This window comes from Erithacus rubecula, assembly GCF_903797595.1.
Source record: "Erithacus rubecula genome assembly, chromosome: 8".
NCBI classification, from domain to species: domain Eukaryota; kingdom Metazoa; phylum Chordata; class Aves; order Passeriformes; family Muscicapidae; genus Erithacus; species Erithacus rubecula.
Genome location: NC_136659.1, coordinates 5,387,838 through 5,401,159, shown reverse-complemented (window position 1 = coordinate 5,401,159; position 13,322 = coordinate 5,387,838). Strand labels below are relative to the sequence as shown.

The window sequence follows — 13,322 nt, the reverse complement described above, 5'->3', positions numbered from 1 at the left end:
GTATTTGGTGGGAGTTACTTCAGCTTGCAACAAGTATTCAGTTTTCAGAGATAGCAGCTCAGTCAAGATTTTTTCCCTCATTTTTCTTTCAGAAACAGTATTTAAAAAAAGCAAATTTGGGTGTGAGTGTAGTTTCAGTTGACTGTGTACACAGAAACACCAGTGAGGTCAGGATTAGTTTGACTGCTGTGGGTTTGTGTATTGTATTTTTGCCATGTGTTTTTCTGCCTTGAGCAGTTTGGGAAACTGAGAAATAATATATTCTGTGGTCAGATCCAGATCTGTGGCTGGACATACTGGTTTGAGCAATAGCACAGGAGTCAAAGCAACAGGCACTGTTATCCCTGTGCTCACTTTCCATCTACAGCCTCTTTCTTAGAGTGGATTTGAGTTACTTTCCATGAATAATTGAATTAACCAGTCTATTTAAAAGCATTACCTAGAGTAATCAACCAGTGTGATCGTGCTACAGGTGAAGGAATGTGTTAAGGAAATGGGTATTTTTAAACAGGAAGCTCTTCTGATGAACTTAGTGGTTGCATCAGATTATATTTGTGATTCTAGACTTTTCATAGTTGTGAAGCCAAGATTAGATATATCAGCAACTATTGCCTAAATAAATGCAAAGTCGTAGTTTTCTTCAGATTTGGGTTTTAGCAGATATTGACAGGGTTCTGATTTGATTTGATTTCCACAGAACATCAGTTTATCAGTGCCCAAAACTGACCATTAGCAAATGAGGCTCTTCCATTCCTAGCTGAAGGTGTTTTCACATGCCCTTCAGAATATTTAGATTCTGCTAATTAAGAGCTTCAGGTCCTGGGAATACCTGTAACAGAGGTGTTTGCAGGAGACAGGGCTGGCATGAAGATCTGCAAAAGGTATCACTATGGATATTGCCATTTTCCAGTGAAATTGATTTTTATTTGATTTTTACCTCTTTGGTATTTACAGTGTAAGCAACTTGTGGCACAGACCTGACAAAACTACAGAATTCTTCTTTGACACACATATTCTGTATTTGCTTGTAGCTGTGGTTTGATATTCTAATCTTAAATTACTGTTAAGATTATAAATCGTAATTTAAATTATAAAATGTCTGTGTATAAATCCTTGTATATTATATAATATCCTTGTATATATATATAATATCCTTGTTACTTTTATCCTAGCAAGTTATATGGGGCTTAAACTGTGAGATAAGTCTGTATTGCAGAGTTGTAGCAGGCTGTGCTTAGAGGCTGTTTGAGACAGGAGGAGTAGCAGAATGCTTAGTGAAACCAGAAAATGGTAGATAGTAGTAAGAAATAAATAGTCTTGTATTTTTATTTAAAATGGAAGCCATATAAATTAGATTTGACAAACTCAGTGGCTGAGTATGTACTTATACAACTGCTGTATTGCTGTTCTTTATACCTGGCAGGACCAGTGTTCCCTGGACTGCATCCAGAGGGGGAAAATAAATTTAAACATCCAAAACTTGTGAACAACTAATAACTGACAGTTTGTTCTTGTTATCATTACATGTTTTCTGTGCTCTAGAGCCCTTCATTTTCCATGGACCAGCTCTTGCATCAGGGCTGCTTGTACCATTTATTTGGGTTGTTCCCTTTTTGAGTTAGGGCCTTTTAGCCACTATTGTGCTACAAACAGGTAGATTTTTCCTCACTGTGGAAAGAGCCTTTTCTTGGTTTTATACACTTCTGTCCACAATATTCAGCACTAATAATAACCCACAATATTTTTTTGGAGGATTTTTGTTCCTTTAGTGGATATTTGTAAGTAGTGAAGTGAACTGATGGATACTTTATGCTTAACCTGGAGCTATGCTCTGCAGGGTTTCAGTCACATGTTGGTGCAGCTGGTGCAGTTTGGGAAGGCCAATAAACTGACTCATGACTAGAGGTAGCCTTGCTGTGTTCAAACAAGCAATGTTTTGACACTGCAGAATAAAGAGAGATTCTGAATCGGTATGAGATAATTCCCTGGGGTGATTGAAGGGCACTGTGGGATAGATTGATGACTCATGCACTACTGATGCTATCAAAATTGTGTTCATCACATGAAGTAGATTCTCAATGCCCTTTCATAAGGGAAGCTATGAGCTGCAAAATTTGAGAACTTACTTTGTGGCACCTAGAGGGTGTCATATTTGGGAGAATGATTTCAGTGAAATTGTTACCTGATGCTGTGTAAAGAGCATTGCATGGTTTTGTAATTAGTAAAAGTATCTTCAGCAAAACATGGCTCAGATTAATTTAAATAGAGATATTTCTGTAAGTACAATGCTTTTACATTGTGACCAGACCAACCACATCCCCCCCACCCAAACCTCCCAAAGAGCAGCAGGTCTAGACTGGGGGCTATTGAAAGTGTGGCATAAACATAGAATCTGAAATTTCACTGAAGAATGTTGCCTTGATGCCTTTAAACCTTCTTTCTGTCTTTCAGTAGGTCTTTCTGGATCTTGACAACATGTTAATAACATTGCTGATTGCCAGCTTCTGCAAAAAGGGCCTTTACTTTTCTGGTGATTTTTTTTTTTTTTGCTCACAACAGAGAAAGTAACAACAGGATCTTGAGGGAAATCGGCATGCAGAGTTACTGACTTTGAAATTACTTTTTTCTTTCCCAACTGCAGTGTCTTGGAGAATTTTTTTAGGGTGTTATATTAGCCTGACATGAGCAGAATTTCTTGAGATTTCTTGAGAATTTCTTGATTTCAGTCTTACTCTTCTGGGGTATCTTGGTTTGAAAGACAGGTGTCTGCTAAGGAAAGTGGGAATCTCCCTTGGAATGGAAAATATAATCCCTTCCATCTGAATGATTATAACTTTGAAGTTAAGGGGCTTTCAGACAAAGACATGGGAAAAGGAAATAGGAGCATGTCTTAGGACAGGAGGAAGTTGGTCTCTCTGAATAGGGAGGACTTGAGAATACAGCTTTTTGAATGGACCAAAATCTTCTGTGAATAATTCCCATTGGGCAATCATGAAAAAAAGAGAGTTATTGGAATTAGTGATGTGATAGTAAGAAGCTGTAAAGGTAAGAAGTCACTGTGAATGAATTGAAAAGCAGTTTAATGATATGACCTTAACAAGGGAATTATAAATTGTATTAATTATATCATAATTGTAAATTATAATACTTTGATAATATTGTGGGTATTACAGCACTCATTATATAATAACTATAAACTGTAATTAATTACCTGGTTTTATGTAAGGTGTGCCTGACCATAGAAGGGTATTGAAACTAGATGAGCTTTAAGGTCCCTTCTAGCCAAACCATTCTCTGATTCTATAAATGTGACCACCTCCCAAATGACAGTATTTTTAATAGATTTCTCAAATTTGATCCAGTTAAAAGTTCTTTATATTACTCATGTAATTGACAATCAAATACTTCTTATCTTACAGTAGGATTAGTAAAGGTAACTAACCAAGTATCTTGGTAAGGACATTTAGAGGCAGTGCCATCAAATACATGAATGCAGGTATCCAAAAGATACCTGGTTTGCAAAGATGCAGGAAGAATCCATATACATATGCTTATTTTGGGAACAGCAATTGCAAGGATTAGGCAGAAGTGGTAAGGAAGAATAAGTGAGTTAAGTACTGCCAGTCTGTCTTTTCCAGATCATCAGTAATGGTGGTAAGGATATGCTACTGCAGAAGAGGATTTTTCAGGCCCTTGATTATGGGTAAAACTGCATGGGACAATCTTGAGGCATGTTTGGTATGTACTAGAGTTGGTTCACCTTTTTCCCTAACATGCTTTGTTCTTAAGCAATCAGTTTAAAAATAATTCTGTGTTCTGTACTTTGTTGTGTTAAAGATGTATTTTACAAATAAGGTTTTAACAAACCTTACTTCATAGAAAATACTGCTGCTGAGCCCCTGCCTTGGCAGCAGCCTGGGATCAGCATGTTACACTGAACCTCAAGCAGGTGCTGGCTGAGGGCTGGAGACACCAAACCTGGCTTTCCTTTGGCTCTTTTTAACAGATAAACAGTGAAAAAGGTGCAGTTGGCAGAAATCACAGAATCACAGAATGGGCCAGATTGGAAGGGACCACAGTGGGTCATCTGGTCCAGCCTTCCTTCTCAACATTTTGTTGCCAACATTTGGTTCATGCTGTTCGTGGAGAGCTCCATTTCGTCAGAAAATACACTTAATAAATAGAGTTGCAACTGGAAATAAATTGTAAATAAGTTTAGCCACCACAGGGACTCATGCTGGGTCTTCCCAAGTGTGCAAGCACTGAACTGTTCTGGTCCTAATAGGGATTGATGGGTTTTTTTTCCTGCCATGAGGGGATGTCTGTGTGCACCAGCTGGCTTACTTTGCTGCCTCCTTCTGTGAATAATTCAGCTGGTTTCTTTTTTTTTTTTTTTTTTTTTTCCAGTTTATCATTCTGTAGTTCAGCCAGGATCTGTGAATCATTCATCTGATTCTTTGTGATCATGTCAGATGACTTATGTGCACCCAATATATTAGTGAGGTCTGATTTCTTAGTAAAATTATATTGTATTATGTTATTTATGTAGCTTTAACATGAATACTGATGAAGTTTGGGTTTTTTTGAAATATGCCAATGTTTTATTTTAAGAAGTCAAAGTGTCTGCATTCATTGTAAGATTTTGCCCAGTAGTCACCCCACCTCACTCCAGTTATTTCAAGATTAAAAATCTTGAAATCTTTTCTTTAAAAGCATAGTTTTACTGTGCATGTGAGGGCATGGTAATGACATGTCAGGAAACTAATCAAATCTGAAACTGAGACCTAGAAATCCATTGAAAAAGTTTCATAGTTTACAAATTTAAATAACTTTTGTATGGAGTAGATACAGCAGGTTACAGACTTTCCCATTGTATGTTTTTTACATACTTGGTGAATTTTGAGTGTTGTGCTGCTTTTTGAGTGTTTTGGGGTCTGCTGGTGGGTTTTTAAATTATTTTCATGGTCTCATTTATGAGTTGGATATTCCCATTGGTCATTTCCAACTTCTTTTGTTGGCTTTTGTGGAAGCAGACAGTACATTCCCTGTGGGCCTGAGGATTCCCATTTCTTCCTCCCCATGTGTGTAGCTTTCCTCAGCCTTTTAAAGGGGATAGCAACATTACTGATCATCATAATGAGAACTGGGAATGGTACCTGGTGTGATAGATGTTGTTCACCCACAGGTGTACACATAGCTGGCATCTGTCACTCTGTGTCTGTATTCTGCAGGGAGCTCCAACAGCATAGATGGGAAGTGGTAGTTGGAGCTTTTCCTGTCTCCCTGTGGACCAAGCTTAAGGATTCACTGCAGCAGTGGAAGAACAACTCATTAATTTGGCTTAACTGAGCCTAGAAACTGCTGCTAAGGCTGCTTTTGTGATCTGGTTATTTAACCTTCTCTTACTCTGTCAAATGCTGACTCCTGGCAGATGAAGCAAGTAAGTGTTTAAGCCAGGCAGCTCCAGAGTTTAAAAGGAGCAGCTCTCTCTTCTCCCTAGGTACACACAAGTATGGGTGTATGGAACAGAATAACCTGGAATACACTTTGCATGTCCTCTCTGAACTGCAGGATTCACCCACCTTGGCTTTTTAAAGTTGTAAAATACAAGTGGTGTCTTTGTCCTGCAACTTCTTTGAAACTTCAAGGTGAAAAAGTTGATAAGTAATGTGTCAGAATATAATTTTCTTATTCTAATTTCAAATTTTCAAATTTTACATGTCACTTTGGATTGCTTTGCCAATTGCAAAATTACTAATGGCTTGATCAAACTAAATTTATTATTTTTGATAATTCCTTCTATAATTTATTATGCAATTAATGGTATTGTAAAATACAGTCCCACTGTGAAAATGTGAACAGAGTGGAAGACCAAATCTTTTGCTATTAATATATTGGTGAAATTCCTTCCCTTTCTATCATTAAGATACATATAATTAGCTAGTCAGTATTTGACTAGTTTCTAGAACTTGACATTTCAGTGATTCTGTTGTATGTGCAAAATTCTGCATTTATATAGTTGTATATCTCCATACTGCCCCTTTTACATCAGACAAGTTTTGTACTTTGATAACTTAAATTCCCTCAAAGGGATACAAGTCCTACTGCAAATTAAGAATTACCAGTAACATAGATTTTCAGTGAAGTCGTGCTAAACTTCTTCAAAGGCATCGTGATGCTCTCAGGATGTTTCAAATAGGGTCTTTGAAATAGAATTTCTGATGGCTTAGTCAAATGCATCACCATATGAAATGATCAGATGTCATTTCCATTTTAAAGAGATTCCTGTTATATGAAAGATTCCAATCAAGATGTTTTCACACTTCACTTAGCTCATCATATGCAGACTAAATTAAGGTATCAGTCGACCTACCAGATGTGGTAGGCACAGACTTACCAGAGCCCATATCTCAGGGATGGCAGCAAGTGTTGGCTGCTGTATAGTTTGGAGAGCCACAACTTTCTTTGATGCAAGGAATGATTTTCAAATTTTAGTTCCTTTATTGCGTGTTGATCAGTTTGGCTTTTGCCTGATTTACCCGAGTGCTGTGTCTGGGAGAACATATACTAGGTAACCACATCTTGGAGTGGGTACTGGCAGTAGGTTTGGAGGAGTTGTTCTGGTTCCTAGATTTAGAGGGTGGTAAAAGCTTGTGGGTTAAATAAAAATTATTGTGAACTGTCATGGGCAGACCTGTGTATGCCCCAGCTTGAAGCTCACAGGTGTGCATATGGAGAAAATATATCCCAAACCACTACCAGTTTTCTTGAGACTGTTTTATTTCTGCTGTTGTTCCTTAACCTTCTCCCATATTTTCCAGTGTTTCTATAGTTTATCTTAAAGGATTTGTATTTTGATCCTTAGTTCATCTTCAGGGACTTTTAAAAAACAGAGTTAGCAGTGATGTCTGCTGAATTGATTCTTCCACCTTCACCAACTTTTCAAATACAGTGACAGCCTATCCTGGAAACAGAGGAGTATGCTTTGAATACTTTTACAGATGAGATGTGAGTTATGTTTTAGCCTGGCAGGTTGCCTGCCTTTCCAAACCACCCAGGAGCCACCTCTGCAGGCAGAAGCCAATGCTTGTGCCCTTGACTTTATCCTGAAGGAACTGGCAAAGGTTTCTCCAGGCAAGGTGACAGACCTGTGGTTGTGGCTGTGTTCACCAGTTCTTAAAGGTTTCATCTTGCAGAGCTGGTCCAGCTGATTTGGTTTATCCATGTTTCATGTACAGTCAACTCATTTGGAAATGTTTCTGCTCTTGACCTCTGCAAACTGGGGACCAGGAGCCATTTCCCTATCTTTAGCAAGTGCCAGGCTCTCACAGGTCCATTCTCAGTTCTATTTAGTGAATTTGGCATTAAGATTCTGTTAGGTCTAGTGCTAACATGGTGGAATAGAACCATGTCTGGGCAGAATCAGGGTAATAATAACATGACAGATTATTTTGCTCACTAATGAAGAATATATTTTTATAGGTCATTTTAAGAAATGCTAACACTTTCATCTCTCTCTAGATTCATTTTCTTGGTACCTCTGACATATTTTACCATATGTATTTTACAATACTTCATATATTTCAAGTCAAGATCTCTTCCAAACAGAGCTCTAAGAGCTCAGCCCAGTGTCTGGCTTTATGCAGGCTTCCCAGCTGCTTCCCTGAGGTCGAGGAACCTCAGATTGCTTTTGTGTAATCCGGTGACTCAGGAGAAAGTGAGGCTAAATGACAGCAGCTGTGGCCCCAGTGTACCAGATGTGGCAAAGTGGCTCTTTTTGGAAGAAATGAGGGATCACAAAAAGCCCATCTGATGGGTGAATCCCCCTGAGGCTCTGGGGGCAGTTGTCGGGAAGAGCCCCACCCCCAGGCTTTGGAGAAAAAAAAGGAACAAAGCCCAGCTTAGCTGGGCAGCACTGCTCGACCTGCACTGCAGAAAGCAACAGAGATGCTTTTGGCTTCATCCTTTGCTTAACCTCATTCAAGGAAAGTCCTTCAAGTCAGCATTCCAGCAAAATCTAAGAAGTTCCAAGTGCAGCAAGATGCCAGCATGTGAAGTACTCTGGTTTAAATAGGGCTGTCTCTTCAACTCTGCCTTTTGATCAGAGTTTACCTGTGCAGTTGGGTAGTACCTGGCAGAGGCTGATCTGCTCAGAGGGTTGGAATAAGGATTATATGGAACATTTATGAAGCTGTGCAAATTTATGTCTTCACTTAGCTTGCAGTGCAGCACATTTGGGTAAGGTACAGTTTTGATCCTTAAAGAATTTGCTGAGCTTTAGTATCTTCCAAATTACTTCTAGTTTAAGAAAAACTGTTCTTACTGGTGCTTCTTGTCTACTAGATTGGGATATTTTTTTCTTCCATATCTGAAAATGATGCATCTGTTCTGATACCCTTTTCCTTTTTAGATAAAAAGTAGTTTGTCATTTTGACTGCCTGTTCCCAGGCAGACAAATCTGCTTGGGCATTTGTGATGCTTTGTTTTAGTTTGATTTAGTTCTCATTTTGATATACTATTATACCATTATATTACTATTATTTATACTATATAAGTATGAAAACTATATTTCTTTGTATTTCTTCTGCTAATTTTTTCCCACTCAAGAAAAATGGTAATTTCTGTCTTGTGTTCAAATTTTGTATATAATATTTATATAATGGGTTTATGAAGAAAAACTGGCAGATTGTAGTTTGAAATGCTTGCAATGATTGAAGCACTCCAGGATGTGCATTTGTTTTTCTTACCTATTTTGAACAATGTCTTTGAACTCCCATTGATTTTTTTTTTTTTTTTTGCAAGAGTGTCAATAACTTTAAATGGTGCATATTCACTTGGGTGGAGATTGGGGATGGCAGAAGGAGATGACTTTGTGTCTGTTAGATTCTCTGATACAGGGGTGGGGTGGATATTTGGGGAAATGAAGAATATTAAGCAAAAAATTAAACACAGTCCTCATGGATTAAGGAAACTATTTGGGAATCTTTTTAAAATACAGAGTAAGAACTCTTCTGTGTAAAATCTGACTGAGTAAAAGTGGTTCTACTTGGCCAGAGTTAGGCTGAATCTATATATACATGTAATTAATGTATTTTTTGTTGTTGTTTTTTTCCCTGCATACTTTGCTTTGTTAAACTCTTTCAGCAGTATGTTGCTGACAGAATGTGCTGGATGTAAAGATTTAAATGCAGAATTTCTAAACAATATGTGTTTATTTCTCCTTTTCTTTAGGAGACATCACTCAGAAAGGATATGAAAAGAAGAGGGCAAAGCTGTTAGCACGGTACATACCCCTAATTCAAGGTGAGAAACTGCATGGAAGTTACACCCTTGTGCCAAATCAGTGAAAATATAAAATGGAAAAGTTCTCACTAAATAGACTGGATGGATTATAATAGTGTTTGATATGGCATCTACCCAGCAGTGGGAGATGGCTGTCACAGAGAAGTGCAGAGCAAGGAAAAAGCCTGAAATACATATAGTTTTATATGAAGCATTAAATGCTAACATTTTTGTCAGCAAACTTCAGTTTGACAAGTGTGTCTGAGACTTTAAGATAACTTTAGAAATGAATAAAGTTATTGCTAAAAACAAATTGGCTGCTTTCATTAGATAAAAATACTCAGTAGTCCTCACTCTCATGCTTTAATGTGCTGTTATTTGCTGGTTTTTGCATTTGCCCTGTGCCTCACCCCATTTCCACACACTCCCTCACCCCCTCTGCTTCTTCCAAGTACTGACTTTTTATTATAAACTATTACTTCTGAAGCTGGTTATTTGCAGACATCATCATCCACACCCAAACCAAACCTCATTGCCCAACTTTTTTCAATTTATTTTTATATTAGGACAGTGAAATCACTCTGGGTTAAAGCTGTTATGCTGCCACTGAGTTTTGGTGTTCTATAATTCCCCAATTTTTAATATCTTGACAGATTTTAAGATAAGGGAAAATGAGAAGAAAACCAAGGTGAATGGAAACAATTAGGAGACATTGTGAACTGAGACAGTGTTGAACAGTCAGAATGTAATCTGGTGTTTCATCATGGGAGTTCTTAGCAAAGGTTCCTTTGTTGTAGTTTTGTTTTTTATTTGGGTTTGGGGTTTTTATTAAGAATAAAAGTAGATTTTCCCTTATTTGTAATCACTGTAGGCCAGGCAGAACCAAACTCACCTCTTTAAAATGGCTTGTTCCTTGCAAAGAAGCAGTTTGGATTTTCAGGATGACTTTGACAGTCAGCAGCCAGCTTTAGCCTCGTCTGCAACAGCTTTTCCTCCTTACACCATTTTTCTGGAAAGAACTGTCTCAGTTTTCTGTTCAAAATACCCTGTCCTCTACCTCAGCTTAGTTAAAGATTCTGAGACCAGGTGAGGTATGGATTTTGACTGAGGATTTACAATTGACAGAATATTCTATCAATGCCCTTTGTCTCCTGGAAAGTCATGTCTTTGGATTTCTGTCTCTTGTTTAATCTCTGATAACCTTTGATTTACTCTGCCTTCACTCCTTTCTTTTGACAGTGGGGCTTTTACTTCATATTTTTCCTTCTGAGCTCTCAAAAGGCTGTTTGCACAAATATTCAAGTACTGAGCTCTCAAGCATAGCTTAGACAACTCCAGTACTTTGTCTGCCATACTCTGCAAAGTAATTTTAGATTTTCAGCTGCTTGAAGGTTTTCCTCCTTGTTCAGCTGTATTTTCCCTAATCACCTTAAGCAGGAGTTTAATGAAACAGCAAATAACTTGCTTGATATCACATTTTCTAAGGAATACCAGATTACCTGATCTTTTTTTTACCACTTCTGCCTAGTTTGACATTAAGCTGACAGGAATCTAGCTTTAATATGCTAAAAAAAAAATGAATAGACTGTCTGATTCTGAGTACAAAGAATGATGCTCTGGCAAACAGAAAATGTGCTTAAAATGTGAAGCTAACTGCCTGTTTCAGTTTTCTGACATATGTTCCATTAACCCAGTTCTAACTTGAAATTTGCTTAATTGACACAGCTTCAGCATGGCTCAGAATAGTGTGTGGGAGTCCCAAAGGCTTTGAGCCTGCAGAAGTTTTTTGTCATTAATAATTTAATTGCAGCATTCCTGATAAAATTCATAAGGTTCAATATCCATGGAGTTCTTGCTGACTGGTGAATGTCAGCATTTTACATTTGTTCAGTTCTTGCTCTGTGATTTGATGTCCCCAAGACCACTAAATCATGTCTTTCTTAGAGCTTTATGTCTTAAAAGTGTACTTGAATGCCTATAGGTTTGAGTTCTGGAAGTTTAACTTTCCCTGTAACACCTCATCAGCTGCCACCTACAAATTAATCATGTGCAAACTCCTGCTCTCTCAATACCATGTAAAATGGATTTGGCTCTGTTCTGCTGCACTGTATAGCTGAATGTGTGGGGAGCCAAATCATTACCCAATGTTAACCCCACAGAGGGCTTGGTGAACACAAAAAGACAGAAGTGGCTGCAAAGCACATTGTCAATTAACAGGAAAATTGAGCAGAGCACCTTCTGATTCAACAGTCTCATTTCTGTGGATGGTTTTGTATTCTAAAATTATAAATCTGCAGTGATGAAGAGTTGGTGGAAATGTAAAGATTTTGCTTAGGAACCACAAAACTGGGTAGTTACATGGAAATAATAACTAGAATGAGTTATTTTTCATCAAGTGCACAATCAAAAACAAGTGTTGAGTAATAGCAAGCATTCAACAGTAATTAATTATTTTAATGAAGTAAATTTTAACAGTAATTGGCTTCCTCAGTCAACCTCTGCATGCAAATTACAGATAAAACTCTGAGGAAATAATTAATTATATCTGTAGGCAATCTGGCATGCTGCATGGTGATGTTTCTGGGTGATGGATAATATCAGATAGATGGGCAGAGGGTAATTTTGAATGAGGGTAGAGCTGGGGTGCAAAAACATTCAGAAACAGCACAATGAAATAAGCAGCATTTAAAATGAGTATCCTGTCCTGATGGGCAGCTGATGGTCTTAAGCTTCCTTTCTAACACCTCAGGTAAAACTTCTGCCTTGTGATGGTTTATTCCTGATTATCCTGATTTCTTACTGATCTTTTTAAGTTGCCTCTTCAGCTGCCTAAATGGGGTTGCAATTGCAGTTAGTGTCCTGGTGCTGCTTTACAGAGCAGTCCCTGGAAATTATTTTACTGGATTTAGTTAGTGATAGAGTGACTTTATTTCTCCTTTGGTGTCAGAGTGATTCCACTCTAAAATTATTTTCTTTTATTATTTTCATTCTCTTTTTTCCTTAGCCCTTCAGCTCCAGCAAAATTGAAATGTTAACCGTTTTCAAATTATCATTTTATGGGAAAATGATGATGAAATCTCCACTAATTTTGGTTGAGGATGTCATGTCCCATACTTCTATTTTTCTCAGTTTTCATGGTTTTTATGTCTCTAAAAAATGTTTCTGCTGCTACCAGGAATACATATGCATTCTATTCCTGGCTGGACCAGGTGGCCTTCAAGGTCCCTTCAACCTTGTTCTGCAATTCTGTTATAACAGTGATTTTTGTTTTTATGTCTTTGTGGGTAAGAAGTACCCACAAATCAGCCTCTCATTCAATTAGAGTGGGATGAGTTTTACATACCCCTATAGCACTTAGTACCAGTAGTTCCATTTTTAAGGAATGTGCAACTTACTCTGGAGTCTTGGAGTCTACAAAAGCTTTATAATTTCTTATAATTTAAAGGGAAAACATATAAGTACCTTTCTTGGTGCTGTGGAGTTAAAATTCCTACTTTATACTATGGGCATAATGTCTATGATTATATGATGTCCAAAGTTCAATTAGCTATTTTGGTTGGATCTTGGTGTACTTGGATTAAATGAGGTATGTGAAAATGTGATGTGTTGACATGGGCTAGTTGAAAAAGCAGTTTATACCTTCATTGCTCACAGTTTCTCAAAATATCAAGAGATTGCTATTCCTGTGCCTTTTCAATTCAGTGCACATCATTTTGCATTAGGAGTTCTGGGCTGCTTGTGAAGCACCTCCTGTTGCTTAAAATGAACTATTATTTTGAGAAATCAGAGTTCTAGCTAATGCCATGTAGGTGTTCTGCTTACCAGTCTGTCATAGTGTCTGAATAAGTGTGTCTCTTGCTTGTGGGTAATTTCATTGAGATGGTTTAGTCAGTGTTTGAATTCTCTGAATTGGATCCAAGTCCTGGCTTGTATTTGGTTTCCTTGAGTTTATAACAAGTGTCTTCTATGCTTTTGTATTGTTTGCTAGTGTTTCATGCTTCCTTGAATGGAAATTGTTAGTGCCCTTAAAATTATTTCAA

The 13,322-nt window shown here is 37.6% G+C and overlaps 1 protein-coding gene across 2 annotated transcripts in view; it reads left to right on the top strand.

The window, feature by feature from the left end:
• Positions 1–13,322, top strand: part of DIP2A (disco interacting protein 2 homolog A) — a 71,859-nt gene that overhangs the window by 8,515 nt on the left and 50,022 nt on the right. For both annotated transcript variants that reach the window (XR_013774889.1, XM_079311183.1), the window contains exon 2: positions 9,232–9,303. Coding sequence is in view for 1 of the 2 variants with exons in the window: in XM_079311183.1 (XP_079167309.1) it covers positions 9,232–9,303 (72 nt within the window). In the remaining variant the exon portion in view is untranslated. The remainder of the gene's footprint in view (positions 1–9,231; positions 9,304–13,322) is intronic.